General features: G+C 42.3%; 2 protein-coding genes across 2 annotated transcripts; both read right to left on the minus strand.

Moving 5' to 3' along the window:
• Nucleotides 1-519: 519 nt before the first annotated feature.
• Nucleotides 520-3,459, minus strand: gdf3 (growth differentiation factor 3). Its single transcript, XM_034574955.1, has 2 exons — nucleotides 3,035-3,459; nucleotides 520-1,605 (listed from the first exon to the last, which is right to left on the minus strand). The coding sequence occupies exons 1-2, from the start codon at nucleotides 3,330-3,332 to the stop codon at nucleotides 752-754; spliced, it is 1,152 nt and encodes a 383-aa protein (XP_034430846.1). The 5' UTR covers nucleotides 3,333-3,459; the 3' UTR covers nucleotides 520-751.
• Nucleotides 3,460-5,985: 2,526 nt separating this feature from the next.
• On the minus strand, nucleotides 5,986-24,457 carry trappc10 (trafficking protein particle complex 10). The gene is made up of 23 exons (XM_034574468.1): nucleotides 24,271-24,457; nucleotides 20,920-21,001; nucleotides 20,136-20,271; nucleotides 18,143-18,342; nucleotides 17,842-18,037; nucleotides 17,527-17,638; nucleotides 17,123-17,370; nucleotides 16,767-16,913; nucleotides 16,407-16,521; nucleotides 15,083-15,159; nucleotides 14,779-14,870; nucleotides 13,990-14,130; nucleotides 13,584-13,693; nucleotides 12,893-13,410; nucleotides 12,631-12,772; nucleotides 11,607-11,765; nucleotides 10,789-11,018; nucleotides 10,300-10,400; nucleotides 9,962-10,085; nucleotides 9,301-9,465; nucleotides 8,981-9,161; nucleotides 8,388-8,582; nucleotides 5,986-7,746 (listed from the first exon to the last, which is right to left on the minus strand). Exons 1-23 carry the CDS (start codon nucleotides 24,329-24,331, stop codon nucleotides 7,499-7,501), a joined length of 3,780 nt encoding a protein of 1,259 aa, XP_034430359.1. The 5' UTR covers nucleotides 24,332-24,457; the 3' UTR covers nucleotides 5,986-7,498.
• Nucleotides 24,458-24,713: the final 256 nt, after the last annotated feature.

Below are 24,713 nucleotides of genomic sequence, written 5' to 3' on the forward strand. Positions count from 1 at the left end.
GCGTCTTCACACCCCAAACTCTCGCCACGTCTCTCTCTCACTAATTACTACAACCTGTCAGCCTCTCTCGGTTGCTGTGGCGACCGGCCGTCGTCATGGCAACCCCAGTGGTCTGACTGGCTCTGCGAGGGAGGGGACGGAAGGAAGGGGGGGGGGGGGGGGGGGTCTTATCATGCAGGAAGGTGAGATAAGAGTTAATTTCTTATAGAGCAGATAAAAAGAGGAGCTGGTCTCAGTCAGTGGAACAGTTATATCACAGGGAAATGGCGGTGAAGCTCAGAAGGCCAAAACTTTATCCAACATACGAGTGATTCATCTTTCACAGCTGTGAATCTTTGTATCGAGGTGAAGCAAAACCTGTAGCAGCCGTCTGGAGAAGCCCAGTTGGCCTCAAAATCTTACAAATCCAGACTGAGAATTTATTTCTTCTTCCACCCATTTCAACTTTGATGAGCCTTTTTGAGACCACTATGTTTGCTATGTTAGCGTGGATTAATAAGAAAGTTCCACCCAAATTAATGATGTAATTTTATTGACAAGATATTTTTTTTAATCATTCAAACCTTCCCTGAGAACAAACATATTGAATCTTACACTCTTTAAAACCAACGAGGATGTCACATGATACATTGAAAGCAGGATCTGACAAATCATCAAACTGATACAACAGAAAGAATTCAACATTAAAAACCTGCACAGGAAAATAACAAAAGAACGTTTCAATTTCAAGAGTCAATCAGAAGTGTCCCGTTCATCGACAGCCACACTCGTCCACCACCATGTCCTGGTAATGCCGCAGCACCACGTTGTCGTTGTTGTCGTAATAGAGCATGGAGATGGGCGAGAGGCGGATGGGGACGCAGCAGGGCTGAGGCGTGCCGTGCGGGTCCAGGGAGTGCACCAGCGTCTGCAGGATGGCGTGGTTGGTGCCGTTCAGGCTCTCGCTGAGCGGGAACGGACACTCACCGTGGCAGTAGTTGGCCATGTAGCCCTGCGGAGCGATGATCCAGTCCTGCCAGCCCACATCCTTGAAGTCGATGTAGAGGCGTCGGGCCTTGCACACGTTGCTGGGGGTCACTGGGAGGTGGATGGCGCTTCTCCGCTGCCTGGAGCGACACTGGTGGGGGTTGAGGGACACGGCGACCAGTGAGGCCTGGATCAGCGGCAGGATGAGGGCTGGTTCCAATGGGAGCGAGTTACCGGGGTGAAACGGAAGAAGATCCTGTGGCTCTGCGCTGAGGGGAAGCAGCTCCAACACCAAACCGTAGTTGCGTCCCGGTTTGCGCCAGTTCTCGGCCAGCGAGGTGAGGTCCATGGTGATGGAGGTGGGTTCCGGCTGCAGCTGGACGGACTGGGACAGCAGGAGTCTGCGGTTGGCCTGTGGGTCGGCTCCTCTCAACGTGGTTCTCATGACTTTGTACAGAGACACGCCGAGGGCCCGGGGAGCCTGCAGGAGCTCTGCAGATCTGAAGGGTTTCCAGTGGAAGTTGACCTCCAGCTGAGCCAGAGACAGCAGCTCCACAGGCTGCAGGACGGACATGTTGAAGAAAAGCTGCTTCTCCACACAGGCCTGACAGCTGCTGCTCCACCCTGACACCAGCCTGCCTGCAACACATCAGCCACATCAGTCTTTACAAGAGCCTCACTTTGTTTCAGGACTTTATTTAGGTTTTTACTTGAATGATGAAGAGTTTGTCCAGTTTGACTGATTTATTATAACTTTGACTGAATTTACTGTTAAAATTCACAGAACTTATTGATTACAATGCATTTCTTTAGTCACTTTAGTCACTTAAAAAACAAATTTACATCAAATTAAGGTTTTGTGTGAGTTTGATGGTTTGCTCTGCCTTATATAACATAAACAATATTCTGTAACTCATTACCTGTGTACTCATCATAGGTTTTGAGGCTTGTCAGTCTCAGAGTCTGACGTTACTTTACTTTTGGCTCTGCCTGAACACTATAAGGCCAGTTACACACGAAAAGTTTAAAAATGTGTAATTTTCAAATCTAAATTGATAAACTCAATAGAGGGCCAGTCATCCTCTTATAAAACCACATTTAAATTTGCTAGATTTTTATTTAAATCTGCAAATATCAGATTGTTTTCAAAAAGATCCAGTGACAATGAAATGATAAAGTTATCCTTGGATCTGCCCGCTTGTCGCAGTCAATGCCAATTTTGTATTGTGTACATGTTTTTGTTTGTACAAGCTGTTCCAAATGAATTGCCCCTAGAGGGATAAATAAGTTGTTTGAATTGAATTAGGTCATCATCACAGATTTTTAACTCCTGTTTTCAAAGTAGAGAAAATGAGGCTTTTCTCTGTTGCTGCCCCCACAAGCTCTGAAATAGTCGATTTGCCCCACTATCGATTCATTTAAATCAAATTTAAACTCCTGCCTCTTAAATCCTGCTTTGAAGTCAACCTGATTCTGTTTGATGATTCTGCCTTTATTTTATCTGGTTTACTTTTATCTTAACTTCTGTGTCTTGAACTTTATTTTCCTCTTGCTTTGGATTCTATCATTGCTCTTCACATTCCTTTTTATCCACACTTGATTATTTTAAAGCCCTTTGGCTCAACTCTGGTTGATTTTTAATCTGAGCTGGGTAAAAAAATAATACCAATAATCACCACAATATCACTTGCAATAAAGTCCTATATATGTGTGTATATATATATATATATATATATATATATATATATATATATATATATATATATATATATATATACACACACACACACACACACACACACACACACACACACACTTGATGTACCTCAGATTTGAAACCACACATTCTCAAGCTCAGGAGCAAAAAGCAGTCTTTAAACCTAGAGAAATAATAATGTGACATTTATTGTGATGGGCTGAGATGATAATGTTTATCTTGATATAATTGTTGGCCATATCTTCCAGCCCCTGACTAATCTGTGTGATTGTATCTTGCAGTAAAAACCAAATCATAATCCTACAAACCTCTTTGGCCCATGAGAAAACTTTAAACCAGTTACTTTATTACCTTGGTCCTGCACATATCGGATGATGTTGCCGCGGACTCCGTACTCAGACACCGTGCAGGGCTCGCTCTCCTGGGTGCGGAGGGTCTCGGACCTCCGGAACATCCTCCAGAGCGCGGAGGGGACGTGGCTCCGGGCCTGCGGCTGCTGCAGGTGGGTCCCTGCGGCCCGGGGCGGCCCGGAGAGCCCGAGGGAGCTGAGGAAGATCCGCTCCTGGCTCTTCATCTCCTCCACGTGTGAGAGATCACACACATCCAGAAAACACACCGCAAGCAGCAGAGGAGTCAGGTCAGGCCTCATGTCTGGTTTCACTGCTGCTCGTTCCTCACCTGCTCCAGATACACGCACCACGTTTGTTTTTACGCGTGAAACCTCCCGGTGTGCAGCTGCATAGTTAAGTTAATGAGGAGGTGAGAGGGTGGCAGACAGGCGGAGATAAGGTGAGGGGGGCGGGGACATGTGGAGATTGATATCAGAACTACAAACATACTGTCTGAACCACAAAATCACTGTCTGAACTACAAACATACTGTCTGAACTACAATACATACGGTTTAAGTACAAACACACTGTCTGAACTACAAAAATAATGTCTTAACTACAAACGTACTGTCTGAACTACAAACACACTGTCTGAACTACAAACATACTGTTTAAGTACAAACACACTGTCTGAACTACAAACATACTGTTTAAGTACAAACACACTGTCTGAACTACAAACACACTGTCTGAACTACAAAAATAATGTCTGAACTACAAACGTACTGTCTGAACTACAAACACACTGTCTGAACTACAAACATACTGTTTAAGTACAAACACACTGTCTGAACTACAAACACACTGTCTGAACTACAAACATACTGTTTAAGTACAAACATACTGTCTGAACTACAAACATACTGTCTGAACTACAAACACACTGTCTGAACTACAAACACACTGTCTGAACTACAAACACACTGTCTGAACTACAAACACACTGTCTGAACTACAAACATACTGTCTGAACTACAAACACACTGTCTGAACTACAAACATACTGTCTGAACTACAAACATACTGTCTGAACTACAAACATACTGTCTGAACTACAAACACACTGTCTGAACTACAAACATACTGTCTGAACTACAAACACACTGTTTAAGTACAAACACACTGTCTGAACTACAAACATACTGTCTGAACTACAAAAGTATTGTCTGAACTACAAAACACTTTGAACTACAAACACAATGTCAGAACGAAGTATTACAGTGAGACCCTAACCTCGGTGTGGGGCGTCTCAGCAGTGCAGGGTGTAATGTATGTTCAGTGTGATGGAAACCTCGGCTCAGAGGAGCCCTGATAACGCTGTATGTACTCCTGTAGTGAGGTTATGACACCACCTAGTGTCCATTGGAGGTACTTCTTTAGCAGCGCGTCTACTGTGTTTCATAAATAATACATGTTTTCCAAGTCATTGAGAATAAAGTAGCATTTTCCAACATGTTTTGATCTGTGAACGACGACAGCAGCCTCAGTGTGGATGCGTTCGTGTGAGCGGTTTCAAAGAAAGAGTAACCTTTCCATCTCAGACGGTTTCATATTATCGAGGCCTATCCTTTTAACGATGTTATGACCTCCTCAGGTTTTTCTTCCGTCCTACCTGGGAGATCATAAACTTAAACATAAAGATTAAACGCCATGAGATCATATTAGGGATGGCTGCCACTTTCCATCAGCACACAGGTGCAGATCGATAGCGGTGCAACAGTCCCCATCACTGACCCAGCTCGGCCTCTTAAACATCCAACAGTGTTTAGTAATCTTTATGAGACGTCCTTGTTTGATCTTGTTGCTGTTTAATGATGTGTACAGTTTGCATGGTGGGTGTCGCTCTGTTGTTTGTTTCATGGGACGTGGTTTGTGGGCGTGAATGTGAACATGCAGTGTGGTGAAACTGAATTTCTCCTTCCAGGACAAACTGGAACAGCAACTGTGGGTCAGACCTCGGAGCTCACTAATGCTCCATGGGCTGTGTCGAGGACTCTTTGATCCATCCTCACACATTTTATCTGTACACCATTAGGAGAAAAGAGCTTGTCTCATTCCACACATACTCCCTTCTCTCTCTTCGCAGTACTCAAGGTCAGTTTATAGACAAAGGGCCAACTAGCAGTACATTGTAGCGTCTACGCTTAGACAGAGAGGCACCAAATTCCAAGTCTTTTGTGTATTACACCAGTGGAAAGACGTAAGGACACAAGCTGCTTTAGGTATGCATACTTTAGGCTTAACTATCCAATAGGATGTGAACACCTACATGTAACATAGAGAGTGACAGCAATTCTAGCCACTCGTGGATGTGCTGTTAGAATGGATAACTCAAGTAGAGGAAGATATACTGGGAAGCTGTGGGAGACATCTTCAGACTGGGGGGGTGACAATTGCTCCTGTTACTCTGTGAGCGTTTGTATATTGTTCCACCTTCTGGTCTCCTTGATGCATCAAGTCTACATTAAAACCTTCTGCATAAGACATCAGCTGCTGCCTGAGTTCTCCTTTCACCAGCTTCCAGAAAACTTCCAAAACAGGCTGAATGGGAGGAAAAGTCTGCGCAGCCAGGTTATCAAAGTTCTGTGGAAGGTACAGATACACGATGTTCAAACTTATTCTGCAGTAAAGATTTATTTTGTCAAATCTGGTCCTGGATGCATGTTCACTGGAAATAAAAAATGTGAATCTTATAAGTGCTGTATTCCACCATAAGCTTTGTAGCATTAGTTGTGTCAAATTATGTCAAACTTTTGTCCCAGCTTTGGAAAATAACCTGCACAAATACATAAATCGCTCTATAAACCGTCCATTTACTATTCAATGCTCACAGCTTTGTTTTTGGGGTGTTTCACACTTCTCGTGCTATGATGCTGTCGCTAACATGCTGCTACAAACACCACACATTCAGTCAGTTCCAAGATTTTTTTTAATATAGTTGGCAATCAAAGATGATCTTGATTTGAATCATTATTTACAGATCAGTATGTACAGTGGTCAAACCGAGAGCACGAGGCTGTAGTTACACTGTGTGTGTGTGTAGGAGGTGGGGGCAGAAGTAGCTGACATTCATCCTTTCAAATAAATGAATGAATAAATCAAGGAAAACAAAAAACTTATTTCACTCATTCATTCGACGGCTAACGGTATGTGTGCATAGCTCAGACAAGGATTTGGCGACACACACACACACACAAACAAACGCACAAACACCACTCACACAGAATAAATATACACACACAGTATATAAACAATCCACTGATAGTTAAGACAACTGATAGACAATAATGTGCACGATGATTCTTATCTCATCTTATCTTATCTCATCTGATCTCACCAACACACCCACACACACACACTCATACAGACCTTCACACATACACTAAACTACAGCTGAACATATACTCACACACTCACACACACACACAACACACTGCTAGATTCAGCCCGAGCCTCTCAGGTCATCACTGGGTTTATATTTGAGATTTCATATCTGTGCTGATGTTTTCATCCGATTCTGACTAACTACATTGTTGCTTTAAATAAATAGAAATAAAGTTATTAATCTCATTTCATCGAGCTGCGCGCAGAGCTGTGTTGTGATTATTAGAGAGAGGAAGTGAGATCCCATCACAAGTTGTCACAGGAAACTCATCCAGGACACATTTTTAATTCCAGGTGTGAACAGACAAATTTAGAGTTGACCACTTGTGATCTTTATCATATTTCATGTGTAGGGAAGATAACTGTGGGCTAATCTGGCTGATATTATGAATTAAATTATTCTTCACTATACACCAGTGGGTATGTTTCCTGTGAGGACTGTGGATATGCTGTCTCCTCAGGTTTGTTAACCTGCCTGGTTTTGACTTGTATCATATCTGAAATGAAAGCCAGCAGCTTAATTAAGTGACTTCTCAAATATGAAAGCGGTGACAGGCTGACAGGCTCAGTGACAGCACGTACAGCTGGAAACACTCAGTCAAAGTTACAGCACTTGAACAGCTGATCGAGGCGTACACACATCTAGGGCTTTGGTGCATCATGGGACAATCAGGAGTGTTATTCTTCAGTTTGAAGGAGCACAGCAGTCGCCGATCTGATCGATCAGTCCATATATATATTTATATCTTTATAACTATAAATCCATCCAATGACCTATGTACAAAGTATGGCAAAGAAAAATCTTCATTTTAAGTTATCAGCAGATGTCATTGGCTCTTCACTGTCTTGTCCATTATGTCTCCAGTGATGTGAATGGTTCATGCTTGGGGGAGGGCGGGAGTCCATACCGGCAACCTGCAGAGGTCTTCGACATGGACTCATGGACCCGATCTGCCCCAGAGCAAAAGCTCAGCAGAGTCCATCCAGGGTCTCGGTTCAGTCCTGTAAGAGGAGGACGGGGAGTCTTCTCGCCACCAGGGTCATGTGGCGTTGACCTCCATGATGTGGTCGTCGCTGGAGGGCAGCACCAGGACCTGCCGTGCGTGGCTGTGGTTGAACGCCTGTCCGGGGCCGAAGGGCTCCAGCCGTGGCATGGCCACGCCTTTCTGCTGCTGGTCGGCACTGCCCACAGAATGGACGCTGCCCCGGCTCCGGATGCTCGCTGTGTCCCCCTGGTCGTCCAGCGTCTTGTCCAGCAGGGACAGACTGTCGTTCTCCACGCAGCTGTCTGAGGAGGGCAACAAACAAACTATTTAGCGTCCACAGGATGAGAAAGGGAATTGACAAAAGTCCGTAAGATTTACTGAAGGAACAATGCAGAGAACATTATTTTTTAATTAATGTTATTAATGATAAAATGAATGAATAAACTGTAAAATATACAGAACAACATTTTTTAAATGATTGCCAAGTTATTTTTTTAAGGCAATATTAATCCTTTTATTGGGCCTTAAAACAAACCCAAGCAAACTAAATGTGTTATATTTAGTGGTTAAATAGTTCAACTATGTCTGCTGCTGCAGCAGGTGAATGTGAAAGGACTTTACAAAAACAAAATCCTCAGTGTTACTGAAAACCTGGTGCTGCTTTGAATTTTTCAGCCCCATCTAAACTCAGTGGGCTCATCATATTCAGTTTGTTAACAACTTGTTATTCAGTCTCACAACAACTCCTCCTTAATAAGTAATACTGTCACATCTGTGATACCAACTGCTGCTTGTGGTTCATCCGCTGTCGGAGACTGATCCTGCTGCTTGAATGTCTTTAAGTGATTTTCCATCTACTGTTTTCCAGGAAGTTCAAGCTTCCCTTTCCCCCCTAAGGGATAAACATGCAATGATCTGTGGTTCTACATTCAGAGTGTCTTACCAGGGTCTGGCTGAATGGCCACAGCTGCAGTGTGGGGCAGGTACTTCAGTACTTTGATTTTGGGGAAGGGCAGATGTCCTGCGAACAGAGGCATCACCTCGATCTGCACCTTGTGGGTGGCATTGGCCGTCATGGGCATCGACACCATCCCTGAACTCTTCCCACACACTGCCCAGTTACTGCTGCTGTCAGCCACTGTGAACACACACATACACACAAGATATAGTCACAAAGAACCAATGTTTTGTCTGTTTCAGTCTCTATGTGCCAAGAGCAAACAATCACTAATGTCTGATTTTTTTACATCTAGAGCAACTTTTTTTCCTGAGAAATTACCAAATACATCTCACAATGTAAAGGAAAAACGATGAAATAATTCCTGGATCTGTTCTCCTCGAGGGGGGGGATGAGCTGTCGCTGTGTTTTTATCAATCAGCTGACATAGCAAAAACTACATTTCTAATGAGTCGCATGAGCACAAATGTTTAGCAACTCAAAAACATCAGAACATTATTTGTGTTTGAAATACTGTCCATATACTGTCCATGCTACTGGATGAAAAGCTCAGATGACGCGTTCTTCTCCAGACTTACCTTCATACATGAGTTTGGTGGTTTTGAGTCCATCAGTGTCTGTCTTGCTCTCCTCTGCATTCTCCCCCTCTGCAGGTTCAGTCAGTCGTGTTATACACACCTCCAGTCCACAGAGGAGGCCAGAACGACAGTGCTGTTCACCAGCAGGGGGCAGGATCTCAGCTCTCACGCTGTACAACGTCTGACAATATCAAAAGTGGTTATTTACAGTGGCAGAGTCTCTGGTTGTGGCAATAAACTCAAAACAGACATGTTTGGTTTCCCTGTCCATGTCAACATAATCAGAGCCATTAGAGCAAAGAAAAAAAGAAAAAACTTACAGTGACTCTCTCGAGCTGAAACTGGTAATGGAAAGGTTTGAGGGAGGAGACGTCCTGGTTGGTTAAAGAGAAGTTGGCAGAGAAAACACACTGGAGACAGGAAGGCAGGTCATCCTTCCACCTCACCTCCCACAAGCAGAACACACTGTGCTTACTGCACAAAAGCTGCACACAGAAACACACCAGATAACAACATGAATTAATAGTTAATGTAGTTTTAACAATCTTGCATATTGTTGTAAAAACAAATACCAAAACTCTGAAAAACTGTAAAATATCTTCCTTGTGTATAACTGTCATCACATGGTAAAGAGAATGGTTGACAGATTTATTTGGATATCATTATACTGTACTTGATAATTGCACATCAGATAAGATGCCTCAAAAGTGCCCGGACACTTTAAACTTCACTTTCCTGCGGATATCCGAGCTCCTCCCCCTTCCTCTACTGCTCAGCCCCACTCAGGAAACAAGGAAACATTTTGGCTGCTGATAAACATGATCCTTCTTCCATTACACAGAATTCATTATCATAAATTGGGGACTCTCTAATATTACCATAATAACCATCAAATATTTTACAAAACCCAAACCATTTTTCAGAGACTTACAAATCTATTAACTGATGTATTCTCTTCTCAGTGACATTTGTTTTGTTCACCTGTTGTGCTTTAGTGGTCAGGGACTGTAGCTCCAGTGACTCATGCTGCTTCTCTGTCAGCTTCACTTCTGCCAGCGTGAAGTTCACGTCTGACACATTCTGCACACACACCTGGATGTACTTCCTGTTGAATCAGGGCAAAGGTCACAGACCAGACATGAAACTGTGGCATCTAAGCGAGACAATTAATTCCCATGGATCGTTATTGTTAGTTCAACGATACAAAATGGTACCATTTAATGAACAAGGTAATAATTTTAGTAGCGTCATGATTTCTCAAATGTTGAGATCACAAAATCAAATCGATAAGTTAATGGGATTTCTGAATGGAGACGTACCTGTTTCCAGCAGAAAGCAGTGAGTGTTTGGTCTTGAAGGGGATGTAGAAGGTGAGGGCGAGCAGCGTGGAGTAAATCGACCAGGGACAGTCGATAGACATCTGTGGACACAGCGAAAACTTTACCATCAATCTTTTAACTCATCGTGGTACAAAACAGCTAACTGTACCACAAACGAGGTCATATTTATCTGACTGATAATGGTTATGCTAATGCTGATTATTTTCCTAATAATAATTGGGTTGCATCAGAGAAGTGAAATAAAATCCCTGTTAAAATATACAAATTCAAAGTGACTTAATCAAATTCATTATTTTGTCTCAGAAAACAGAAAACCCTAACTTCTACAAACAAATGTCACTTATAGTTTTGCTCTGAAAAAAAAAAATACACACACATGATTAACTAAATCCTTCCATCACTATCTACCCCACATAAGTAGAAATTTGTCCCACACTCTTAAAGTGTGTATTTGTCCGTGGGCCTCACCCTCTGGTCGATGGCGGTCATGGGCGTGTCAGGATGACTGTAGCTGCGTGGTCGATGGCGGACCTCCCCATTGGTCAGCCTCTCGTTGGCGGGCCGGTCGTACCCGGATGGGATGAGGCACAGGACCTCCAGCTGGAACTCCAGGGTGTGGTAGGGAGGGGTCGGGGGCAGGCTGATGCTGGTCACCTTCTCAGACGACTGGATGGAGAGGACGCTTTCACTCAGCAACTCTGAACACGGGACGATGACAGAACGAGAAGTCATGAAAACTTTAAAGCAGCATGTGTGTCAGTTACAGCTCTTAACAAAACAAATTAGAGTTGGTTTTTGAACTGGTTCCATACCAAACCAACCCAGTCCACATTTCTATTAGTTTTGAGGAGAACTATTGTAACTGAGTACTTCATCAAAAGAGGGCGTTGCCAAGTGTACAATGGAGCTCTTTCCAAATAATGTTTCCACACTTTGCACTTGGCAAACTACCGGCTGTAGTCAACTTTCTCTAGGAAACCAATCTTATAAACATTATGTAAGAAACATGGCTACATTGGGGTGATAAAGAGAAAACTAGTTAAAATTGGTATATTAGTGCTGGGAAAAACGGATTTCAGGCAGATTTCAAACCCGTGAAAAACAAAGAATTCAGGCAGAATAAGAAGAAGCAGCAAAATATATTTAAAGGAAAAACAACTACTCTAAAAACAATAATTAAATCCAAAGTTCAACAAAACAAAAACTGAAATGATTAACTAAGTATCAAAGATGACCTCTTTAAATTAATGTAATTGTCAGTTTGAAATAAAGTGAAATGAACTGACCAGCCGCAGGGTTGCTGATGCGGGCGGAGCAGCTGCTGGAGGGCAGGATGGGCATGGTGTCTGTGTTGCTGAGCTGCAGAGCGTCTCCTTTCTTCACAGTGTAGTGACCCGTCAACAGAGTGAACTTCACCATCTGAGGCAGACCGGCTAACAGCGGCTCTGAAAACAGATAAACAGCGACAGTTAGGCAAACATCAAACATCAAACATTTATTATGATCAGTGAAGGCTCATGTATTTGTGCACGCATTCTGAAAGCTTACGGACACGGCTGAAAGAGACGAAATGGAGCGATACCACCGGAAATCGTGGGGGGGCATAGCAGCCAATAGTTTTTGCGAGAAAGCCATAAGACACAGGTCAACGATGGCAAAAACTTTTTCAGACACTTTGTGATTTGGTAAGAAACTACAGCCGTGTCTAAGATGTTTCTTCTTAAGACGTACATGACCACTACCTCCTCCACTGTTGCTTGCTGCTGTCAGAAACCTTCGCGCTGCCCTCTAGTGGATGTATTAACAACCGTGCCAAAGGAAAAGGAAGCATGGCAGTGACATTGACATAACGGAGTCTCTGTTTTTGTACGTAAAGGCAGCATAAATAAGCCTCAATAATGTAGAAGCACAATTGATCTCAGCTGGTATTTAATTCATCTTTAAATCTAAATGTAGTGCTCAATTGTTGGAAAATCATCAGATTATTTTAGATTTAAGATCTGGCCCTGAATAATTATGTAAATATAACATTATGTAAATATAAGAATACAATCTTCTGCTTGACACAGTCACATTAACGATCAACACGCTCAAACAAAGAAGCCTGAGGGCTTGTGTTTGATTTGGTTTGCCAGCTCCTTGTTTAGTTTGTTCAATAAGACAAATCCAATCTAAAGAGAATAGCTCGTATTTAAAGCAGTGCAAGTGAGTTAAAAAGACAATTATTTTAAAGTCTGAGAACTGTGACCAGCATCACAACCTCAAGTATTAAGCAGTAAATATCACACATCATATCAAATTTAATCTGACCTGAGAGCGGCTCCACAGTGAGCTGTGGCTCCTGAGAATACACTTCATACTGGACTGATGGGTAGATGTGAGGCAGCACAAACTGCACCTGACCCACTGTGGCACACAGCTGACGCAATGTGTAAGTCCCTGGCTGCCCACTCTACAAAGAAGAAAAAGAGAGAAGTACAAGGTGACATAGCAAAAGGTGTGAGGTGAGAAGAATAACGGATAGCAGACAAGCAAATCTTGAGAAAGGAGGAAAAACAAAAAGGTCTCTTACTGGTGCTGTGAAGGTAATTCTGTTATTCCCAGGTTCTAACGTTACATCCTGCACTTTCAGCATCTGTGCTCCTTCCTTCATGGGAACAGCAGGACTGACACAGTTGGGCGTGTCTGGTGGCGAGCTGCTGTCATGACGACGCATGATCAGGTGAGTGTTTTTACACACCACTCCTGTAGAATTGAGGGAATTGTCTGACGGACTTCTGTCGTGAATTTCATCCAGTTCTAAAGCAGGACCCGAGGCCGAGGAGGAGGGGGGGCCTGCTGACGAGCTGCCTTGGTTAAACTCTACTGTCCCTGGGTTTGTTTGTCTCTGCAAAGCCTTCAACCTTCCGTGATCCAAGTCAAAGTGAATGCTAGCAGCTACTTGTTGTATGTGCACGGACACGGGCATCAGACATCTCAGAGTGAGCTCCACCTGCAGGACGGCTCCAGAGTGCACAGACGCAGTCGCTGGGTGGAACTGGAGCCGTGTGAGGTGAGCAAACACGCCCATGCTGAGAGTAACATTTTGGGCTGCGAAGGAAGAAAATGACATTAAACGTAAAACAATTATTTCTGATTGTTCAATGTTTTGTTTGGATTCACCAGTAAGAGTTTACTGTTAATTATACTGTGAAGCAAGTTTTGTTATGATTAGCTGCAGTTAAATATACCTTACATACTGATGTAGATCAGTGGTTACTTACAGGAATCGCCAGACTTGGCAGCAAAGGTCAGAATTTCCTGACAAAAGTGTTTCCTCTCCTCTGTGGTCAGATTTGCGTCACCCGCCAACAAGGCACTAGTCTGCAGGTAGCTGTGATGAGTCGTTAAGAAAAAGAAAAATAATACGGTGCTTTCGCTCAAGAAACAATCACAAACTTTGAGGTGAAAATGGATTCTTCTGTTATCTTCCCAAAGATGTAGGACAACAACAAGTATGAACAGTGTCCAGCAACATAACCCTGATTAAAATATTATTATAGAAGTAAAGGCACAAAGAACCATTTTGTCATAAATGACGTAATTTCCTCTGCTCCACTGGAAAGTTGACATATTTGGGCCTGAGACAGCGACAGGCGACCTATGTGACCCTGGTGCTTTGAAGGATACTCTTCAGTTCTGCCCAGCAGTTTCTGACACGCCGCGATCTGTTTTCTGGTGTGAGTGACAGGGAGGTTCCACCCCTCTGATACATACGACTTCAGAGCTTCCTGTAAGAAGTTTTCTGCTTTCTCAGGGTCCCCCTTCCTCCTAATACACACACAAACAAAATCATCAACTTGGGTTTTTAAGGCCACAGGAAAATTCTAGATCTGTTCTTAACAATACATTTCTAATGCTTTTTAAAGCCCTCTAAAGCTATAAAAATACATAGATTACAGCTAGTGACAATAAATGAAATTATGAAACAATTCAGAACACATACTCGTAAAATAAATACTTATAACAGAAGTATTGTTACAAATTTCCAATGGTTTTGAACTCTCGTCTTTTGTGAAACCTGACCGTGAAAGCAGAATAATAAAATACCCATGTGCATTTGGCTGGGGTTCTGCATCAGTAGATACTAGGATCTGTATTTACAGAAAGTAAATCTTGCTTCTAAAAAAATATTTTGTGCTTTGGGATCTGTTCAATCTTAAAGCCGCTTCAATCTATAGTACACCTAAACACAGTTAATCCTGTCACTGCATGAGGAGTTTAACTTCTGAGAAGTGTTTGAAATGTTGCTGTCAACTGGACTTTCATGGCTTCACATAAACTGTCTAATTCGACGTCTCCCTGGGACTGCGTGGGTGTTTACAAGTAAGGAGTTCTGGAGAAAATATCCTTATTCAGCAAGAATAACTGAAAACACCCATACGGCCTGTGTGAACCAGCAGCTTTAACCTTCCTTACATGTAAAACTCCGCCAGGCTTTTCCCCACCAGTCTGGCAGACCGTAGCCGCCCAATGGCCCTGTACATCTCCATAGCTGCATGGGAGAGTTCCTGATGCAAGAAGTGGCCAACAAGATGGGAGTGGAGGCGGAGGGGGAGGGAGACGGGAACGAGAGAGGAGAAATATAATCAGAGTTTCCAGGAGGTTACGTCAGACAAATGTGGACTTCAAAACTGGTACAGGAATTCAGGGAATGGGTTTGATGCCAAGCTTTGAAAACTCCTGAAATAAAACAGCAAACAGTGGCGAGGATTTGACTTACAAGATAGTGTCTTTCAAAGGCCTCCACAGATGACAAAGCCTCTTTTAGCTTTTTGTATGGGCTCTGCAAACTGTTGACTGAGGAGGAAAAACAGAAAAGACTTAGAAACGAGGAGCACACGGTTTATAATTGTCCTTCAAATAAGAGTCAGGCTTTTTCATTACGCTTGGTCTAACAAGCTCAGACTTCTTTCAGACAGAAGGCAATTCAAACCCCAAAGGCATGGACACACAGCAATGAATAACCAAATAGACAGACTGCTGTGTTGCTTGGTGTCCTCTGTTAAAAGCTGCACTTGAACGGTTGACAGCGGACATGTATATTCAGTCTGCACCAGCATTAGATGAAATACAGATACCCTTGAGTCACATGTATGTGCCAAGACACATACAAATACATAAAGCAAAAATACAACAGGAGAAAAACAACAGTTTGCAATGTTTGGGATTGGAGTATGTAAGGATTGCCTTATTTCAACAAGTTAAATTTCAGACTTTTTAAAGACCCTTTCAAGATAAAAAGGAACGAAATATAAGACCAATGTCAAGACACATATGAAGAGAAAAGCGAAGAATAACTGGAGATGAGGTGAAGTAGCCTAGTATAGCAGAACCCTCAAAATGTCTTTCCCACAGCGAAGCTGAGTGTACAGCAAAAATATTGGTGTGTTTGTAAACACAGTTATCAGTTCCACGTTGGTCTTAATTGTAGTTTTATTACATCATATCTGTATTGTTGAGAAAGTACAACAACACATGCAAGCATGTCACCAAAACAATAAGAAAATACCATTTTAAAGCACGACAAAAGTAGCACTAAATTTAAAAAAGTTAATATAATTCAGACAAACCTAAACATATTTACGACCTACTACATTAACATTTCAAATATATTTTAAGACTTTATAAAGCCTCAAATTCAGATTACTGAAGACTATTAGACTATTTAAGACCTCCTAAGATCCCACTAAAACCCTGTAGATGACAAGATGGAAATTTGGATGTGGCATTTTTTTAGCTGATGGTCATCTCCTTGTGGAGGAAAAATGAAAAGACGAATATGCATTTAATGGGTGCAAAGACCTAAGTCATCTAAACTGCTGCTGATGATGGCTGAGTAAGGCCAGTGGATCAGGATACATTTCAACAACTACAGGCAGCAGACGAGCATCGACTGTTACCTTGGTGCATAAGGGCCATAAATTACAACCTGTGTATTAATGTCAAAAATGGGAAAAGGTAAAAGCTGGATGCCCCTGTAAGCTCGCATTTAGATTTTCAAAACTCACACTAGTTCCATATGACAGGAGAATCTCACAACTCACCAGTCTCAGGTCTCTCATCTCCCAGTCCAGCCAGCAGATCTACAGTCCTGTTCAGGTCCTCAGATGTGGGTCCCTCCTCTGACACCAGGCCACAGTGTTCCCCCAGAGACTTCAGCTGATGAAGGCAGACAGGAAAAAGAAGGAAGAATTTTATTTGAAATATAAATCAACTTTACGGACAATGATTTTAAACCAAATATTTACTGCTTGATATTCAAATTGATTATATTTAAAATTTGGTTTTGTTTAAAAAAAAACAAAAAATGTTAATGCACTGCTGCAGATCAGAAAATGATGTGCAAATTATTTCATATCAACAGCTTGTTTGAGACAAGCAACATCATTGATTTATTTCCGTACCTTGTCAGTTGCATAAGCCCACAGCCCGACAGTATGGGAGCAGTTTGATGCTAACTGGACCTGATCACAACAACCCTCGATCCTGTGCAAAACCTCCAAGCAGCTGAGGAACACCCAGCAGTCCAGTGCCCCCTCCAGCACCGACACCTGAATGAGAAAATGAGTTACACATTCAGTTCAGTCAGTGCCGTCCATTTATGTAAGAACATTACATTATTTGTGTTTGACCTCTTGTCTAATAATGTCCGAACATTCCCTCAATCTCACCATGTTATGTCTAACATACTACATACTTATTTTCCACACAATCGAATTCTACATTCATACAAACTGAACATGTAGGGGTGTCTGTTTACCTCGAGCAGGCGTAGCTCCTGGACACAGTTGTGCAGCAGTTCCAGTGCTCTTTGGGTGACCTCCCAGGGCCTCTGGAGGAAGATGAGTAAGGTGCACTGGCGGGAGAAAAGGTAGCTCCTCAGATCCAACAGGCTGGCCTCCCCTCGCTGGATCCCATCCCTCTTCTCCATGTCAATGGGCCGCCGAAGCAGCAAGCCGCTCCAGTTGCCCACCGGGGCGCAGAACGAGCCGAGCCAGTTAGCTGTATCTGTGGATAGAAACACACCAGTAAGAACAAAACCATAACCATAACATTTTTTGATAGCGTTAACAGAGAATGCATGCAAAAATAGCTATTTAGCTTATTTTACTGTATAGGATTGCCATATTGCAAATGTCTATTGTACTGGTAGTAGAAACATACCTCCAGCTCCAAAGTTCAGGACATACTGGGTAAAAAGAGCATCAAGTTCATCATACTGGACCAAGGCATCTTCAAACTGCTGCAGCATCTCGAAAACAAAGGCAAGCTCTTCCTACACAATCACACAAACACACTGACATGAGACACAGCTGCACCCTGAAATTTAAATATCAGAGTCGGTTTCTAAGTTTAATGTTTAATCTGTAGTTTTAGAAAAGGGTCAGACAAGTTTTTATGTTATTTCAGTAATAACACAACCTCATCTACATTTTCATTGCTTATAAAACAAACTATATGTGCTTCTTTTTTGCTTACCTGGACCATGAAGTATTCACAGAAGCTCCAGCCGGGCTGGGTGCGTTTTTCTCGGAGCGTCCGCATGTCGTCTTCAAATCGACCCAGGTTCTTGGTGAAGGACATCAGGAGGAGAGTTCGCAGCTTGAGTAATAAGGAATTCCAGGATTCCTGAGAGCGAGACGAGTCTTTCAGAGGATCCGATAGCACCACGCACCTGCACCGAAGAACAAGACGCCTTGTTTACTCTGGGACATCAATGTAGGAACAAAACAACCATCTTTTACTGTTACTGTGGCAGAAGCAGAAGGAGTCTCCTCACCTGTCGTTCTGTTTGTTGCAAAAATCACTTCGGATCTTGTCCACAATGGAAGCGCGAGGCAGGATGTTGGTCTTGTTCTTCTTCTTAGTATCGTTGGTCTCCACGACGATGATGACCCAGTCTACTGAGCCGTGGCCCCGCAAGCTGTTCTGCCAGCGCATCACGTCCTCCTTCACTGTGCCCTTATATACCTCCGTATCCTACAACAAAACAAAGTGCATTTAATATTAAGACCATGTGAGGGGGGGGAAGTAACAGCCCTATGGAATAAGTGTGATCTAAATAGCATCATTAAAATCATTCTCCTGCATTAAAAAGTATTGATTAATGTATTAATTATCATTGTTTCTTAATTATTTATACACCAATGATTTTAGTTACACTGGCTTATTATTTTTGTCTGACTGTCCTTAACATGGGTGCCAGTGCCTCCCACAGTTGGCTGAGTAGATGCAGAAGCTAAACTGAACTCTTTCAGCAGTAAGATAACAGCCTGTAATTTATTTCAATACAAATACAGATGTTAAGTGTGACTCGTTGGTGCAGTGTGGTTTTACAGCCTGTGCAGGTTTGAACCTTGTCCACAGCGCTGCCCAACTGTCCACACCACCTGTGATGCTGTCATACTGTGTGCACAGGATTTGCTCCTCTGTGTAAAAAAAGACAAGGACTTGACAGCTCTGCCTGTCCACAATATTCAGTCTGCTTGTAATGTTAACAGAGTGTGGGTGCATTGACTGACGTCTCTTTAACTCTATATGTATCTATAAAACTCTTCCAGCAGAACAACTTGTACCTTTTTACACCCAACTGTTTGTACCTCTATATCAACACCCTCCCCTTGAAAACAAAAGAAACCTCAACTGCTGTGACTGTGTCATCACGGCTTGTGCAACTGAGTAATGAAATGCTGGACTACACAACCTGTATTCTATCCAGCCTGCAACAACACACAGGCTCACTACTCCCACACTAGAGGCATAATCCTTAGGAAATGTCATGAGTCATGGGTTGATACCAGCACTTCCTTAAACTAACCAGCTGCTCTGTCAGCAGCACAAGGTTCCTTTTTCCCCTTCTTGTTTTTCTCCACTCTGCTGTCCCGAAGCAAGTTGAGCAGAGTAGATTTCGAGCCCCTTTAACTGCCTCAAGTTACACCATGTGCACAATGTTGCATTGAACGTTTGCAAACATAAAGTAAATCTTTAACAAAACTAAGCTCTGAAAAACACTATACACACACACACAATAGGTTAGAAGCATTATATAATGACATTTTCAAAGTCAACAGAGTTATGCCAACATTATCTGAACACAGTGAACTTGCATATCTCACGATGCCACCTTGAGTGTTGATGTATCTTGCACATGAAGCTAACTGTGACCTATTTTTGCCCAAACAGGATAACTGCAAGACCTATTCTATTCTTAGAGAGTCGACAAGCAGTCGTTACCCAGTCCCGCAAAGACATGGACTCAACAAACTGAATCAATATTCGGTTTCTCCAACTTCCTCATTTGGTAACAGCAACGTTAAGAAACCAGCTTTGACTCAATCTCTAATTGTTATCACTCATTGATTTGTCCATGCTTGTATGATGCCCGACAACTTAAAGATTCAGTGTGTACAATGAACACAGACAAGTCAATGTGTTCCAGAGAGAGACAGCGGTGCAGAGAGCTGTTCCCTCTACAATGATGCAACAGCACAAAACTTCATAAGAAACTTTTGGTTTATCATGAGAAGTCCACCACCATCGTCTCGATAATTAAACATGACACACAAGTTCAAATGCAGCAGTAGAGTGAGCCTGCTGGCAGTGAAATCTAACTTTAAATATCTCACTCAGAGCTCCACACTGAACCAACACAGGTCTTTTCTGGTTAAATGTCAGGTTGTATCACTAACACCGGAGCTGTCACAAGTTTATTACCAAGTGGGAACATTTCCACACACCGTGGTATCCCTAGTGTGTGCTGCACAAGTACTCACACAGCAGTCGGTCCAGTAGATGTGGAGGAAGGGGAAGGTGAGGAGAGCCTTGTTGCCCTCCTTGGGGAGGAGCTCCTCTTTAAATTGGACAAAATTAGCTTCAAGGTGGATCATTTTTGGTGCACGGCCATACGTCCTGTACAGAAAGGAAATTAGAGAAATCAGAGATTTACACAGATAATCATCACTGGTATCCTTTATCGACACTCACAAGTAATAACCGTAAACAGAATAACACAGCAGACGTCATGTTAAAAGCCTTACACACTTTACTTCTCATTTCAACTCGTAAAATTCAAGATGATGCAATATCTCCTCCTCCATTTCCATGCAGCCATAATAGAAAACATCCTTACATAATACACAACAGAATAACAGTGAGGATGAGTGTAAGTCATACAAAATCCCCAGAACTCCCCCCACACACTATCAAATCCCTCTATCAGAGCAAAAAGGGAAGAAAGGGAAGTGAGACACGTTTCTGACCCAGTAAATTTTGATTATTTATTTTTCCACAACCACACATTCCACAACTCTTACAGTTAAACAACTAAATGATGCTCATCTTTTAAAATAAATGCTTTATGCATGGGATGTCTTGTGGCTATTATAGTGGAATATGTAAGAGGGTAAAAACTCATTTTTGGACAGAGTGGACAAAAATTCAACAATAGCCCATCGACTACATCATCCGAAATAACCGTAGACCTTTCAATTTACAAGCTTCAAAATGATATTTAATACCATTTAAGTTCCATGATGCATTCAGTAGAGCAGTACTCACCTCCTCCATTCCATTGGCTCCCTAGGAAGTTGTTGGGCCAATGACGTATAGAGCGACGTAAACAAGCCCTGGTCTCCAGCACCTGTGATGGGAGGGGGAGGACAACCAAGGTTTAAAAATTAGGTCAGAAGTGGAGAAATCAAAGAGCTCAAGGTGAAACTGAAATCTAATATTTACTCAATGTCATATCCTCATTATAAGAACTGAACTAAAGATTTGGAGTTTTGTTACCTTAACGAGTCTCTAAATCTCCACATTTCACTACTTGAGGTTTGAGCAACAAAGGGAAAAAAGATATTTTGGGCCAAAACAAATGAACACATAATTAGAAAGTGCTTGTATTTGTAATCAAAAATAATTGAAGTGATAGGAACGCAACCCAAAACTCAAGTGCAAATGCAAAACCTCAGAAGTTTTATTTTTACTCTCCTAGTAAATTGGTAAAGAGAGCACTAATTATGCTCATGTTTTCAAATTCCACATAGATGAAGTTCCACAGCAGCAGTGAGCCTAGAGGAAAAGATTATATTATGTTGCATTACTGAGCAAAGAAACCATATTAGGAAATGTGTTCAGCAGAATTATCAAGAACAAACTGAAGTTAAGGGTATTTCAAAAGACAGAGTCTAAAAGAACACTAACAGTGTTTGTCACAGACATTAAAACACGAGGTGAGGCAGAGATGCGATTTTCATTTTAGATAATGTACTGTAGTAAAGGTTTATACAGACAGTGACCACTTATGGGTCAGTGTCCTGTTGTGCTCTTTGCCTTTATCTGCTCTCTCATGTTTAAAAGCCTGTTAAATGTACATAATCTGTTATCTTGAATGAGCAAACTTCTTTTACCACACAACGAGGTATACGCCAGTGTTTGCAACATAGACTCTCACCTCTTTCCAAACAAAAATCAAAGACACTTTGCTGAAATTTCTGCTTCCCTTTTTGTTGTTGGTAATTTTGCAATGAATAACTTGACCTTTTTCTGATTTACTTGTTTTGTCATTTACAGCAGGCTCCAGACCAATTAAATAGATAACACTGAAAGCAGCGCCTCATGATCAGCAGAACAATTTCCACTGAAACACAGAACAACACTATTATAGTAATGTTTACCCGAACTACACAACTGATCACTCTTTTTTAAAACAGTAACTTCAGGTCCATTTCAAAACCCAGTCCCCCACCTGGTCTCCTGATACAATCTCCACTGTAGCTCAACAATGAAGTGACTTCAATTTCACATCTGGTGCCTCATTTCAGAAATGTTCAAACCGTCATTCCTTATAGCTCTGAGCGTTTTGATAGGAAGTGGATTACAGGACTGAGGTACCTACTCAAGATACACCAGAACTGGGTCACCACATACAATGAATGAACCATGTAAATATAATCCCTTTTTGTAAGAACCGCCCAAGGGTAAACAGGAACACTGCTCTGCCACTGGATGTAAACACCTTCAAACATCCTGCAAGATGAAAGTCAGCACTTAAACTTCACAGTCAGTTCTTTTTTAATCCAGTGTGGTGACGCTGAGCCAAAACACCTCCCGGTGCTGACAGTCTGACTGCACTGTGAATCAATTAGTCTAGTTGCTCATTGTATAAACATAACAACAATTTAACAACTTTTAACGATTGCATCATGTGTCCACTCAACATTCTGACAAAATATTTCTTAGTTTTTTTAATTTGTGTGATTTCATGTGAAACTCTCAGCTGATTGATATTGTCTTGGGGCGCTTTCACACCTACGTTGTTTTGTCCAGACCTTCTGACTTTTCAATTTAGTCCGAATCCAAAACAACAGGTGTGAAAGGGGCCTCAGACCTCAGTCCAGAACAATGAACCAACATTTTATCCAACCAAAAGAGGTGGTCTCGGTCAGGATCAAAGAGAACCATGGTCTGTTCCCTTTTTTAATCGTTTGGATCTTCGGGCAAATTGCAGGAAGGTGAGACAGAGTTAAACAATAGAAGAAAAAGAAGAAGCAGCGGCTCTCAGGATTGCTCGTAGGACAATCCATTTTTCTGGTAGTAATGATATCACGGTGGCAAGGAAATGAACAAGGTGAATCAGTTTTCATTTTCTCTATTTAAAATGGAAAGACAACTTTCCCATCATGCACTTTGTTCAAAAAAGTTAGCAAATACAACTGACAACAGGCCACCGTCAGACGCATACCTGTCAACAAACTAATCTAAATATAGGCCGACACAGCCCACATAGGTGATGACGACAGGACGTATGCATGTAATCAAACATTCCATGCCTCTTGCCCAATGTCAGCTGAGACTGGCTCCAGGCCTCCTGACACCCTCAATGGATACGTGCTAGAGATCATGGATGGAGGGTTTCCAAGATCTGCAACCCACCTCTCACAGAACACTGTGTTCAACCACAGGCATCTGCCGGCTTCCACAGTGATACAAATAACAAACACTGTCAAATGTAAAATGTCACGTCAGTTTAATTACATATTCTGATTTGCCAGTGCCCTTTCCAAGCTCAGCCTCGGGTTTGCATCTCCTCTCAAAGTCTAATTTATTCAGTTCTCTATAGTAGAAAAGCATTTGAAAACCTGGAGCTTCAATGATCAGTGTGGTAACAGATAATAATTAATACTGTTTGAGACACAACCCTTAAGTTGTTGGTTTTCCCACCATAATCCACAGATGTCACAGTGAGGACTTCAGGTGCACACACACTCTCAGGAAACACACGTGACTTTGAATCTACACAATCTACTGATGGTGTCACAGCCATGTTCATGATTTCCTTTAATATTCGGACTTGCCAGCACCGGAGCCTCTCAGGACCAGTCTGACCTAAAAAAAGGAGCAGCCTGCGGCGGGAGGTGAAGCTGTCACCGGGCTCCTAAAATAACCCCTCCACCGAGACGCTTCCAAAGGGATTTGTGAATGGAAAACCGACCCCACCGTCCAGGCATCGTGTGGCGACTAGTGTCTGTGCTGCTGAGCCAAAGAAGCGGTGGCTGTCCAGAGGGGAACCAGGTGAAGTCCTTCCCCCAAAAACTGCAGCAACTGGCCGTGACGTTACATCGTTAGCTCGGCCTGTTAATCAATGTAGCCACAAGCTAGCTGACGGCGACACCGCTCTCCATGCTAACACTTAGCACAGACAGCTTCACAGCGTTGAAGTACGAAAATATCGCATCTCTAGAAAGTACACATTAAACCTCCATTCCCAACAGGCACGCACATGCGGTGCTTTCAACCTGGTTAATATGAGTGTGCCTGCTAGCTTAGCTAAAACGAGCTAATCCCACTAGCTAGCAGGCTAACTGTCACAGAGAAAATAAGAGTGAACGTTTGTTTTTCCTCAACACTCACATGTCACGATCGGCTTGTTTTCCATAGTATAGATGATGGGTTTTTCCTCTTGACTCTCCATATGTGTCAGCGGTGGGCCCCCATGAAGATGACATACAAACACAGCTTTATTATTAGTAAGTGCTTATGTGAGCACTTGTGTTCAATCGATGGGGCCTGTGTCCCCACTGCACTTCCGGGAAGTACGTCACCTGTGCGTCATTAAAGGGCCGACCTGTGCTTTTTTTTCTTCTAAAGGGCGCGTGCAGTGGAAGTATTCAGATGCTTTACTCGAGTAAAAGTACAAATACCACACTCTTAAAATACTTGATTACATATTAGTATTACAATATTACATTGTTAAAAAAAATACTCGATAACAAGTAAAGTACAATTATCACACTATATATAAATATATATATATATATATATATATATATATATATAAAAAGGTAAAAGTCTCA

The sequence above is a fragment of the Hippoglossus hippoglossus genome, chromosome 21, assembly GCF_009819705.1.
Source record: "Hippoglossus hippoglossus isolate fHipHip1 chromosome 21, fHipHip1.pri, whole genome shotgun sequence".
NCBI lineage: Eukaryota > Metazoa > Chordata > Actinopteri > Pleuronectiformes > Pleuronectidae > Hippoglossus > Hippoglossus hippoglossus.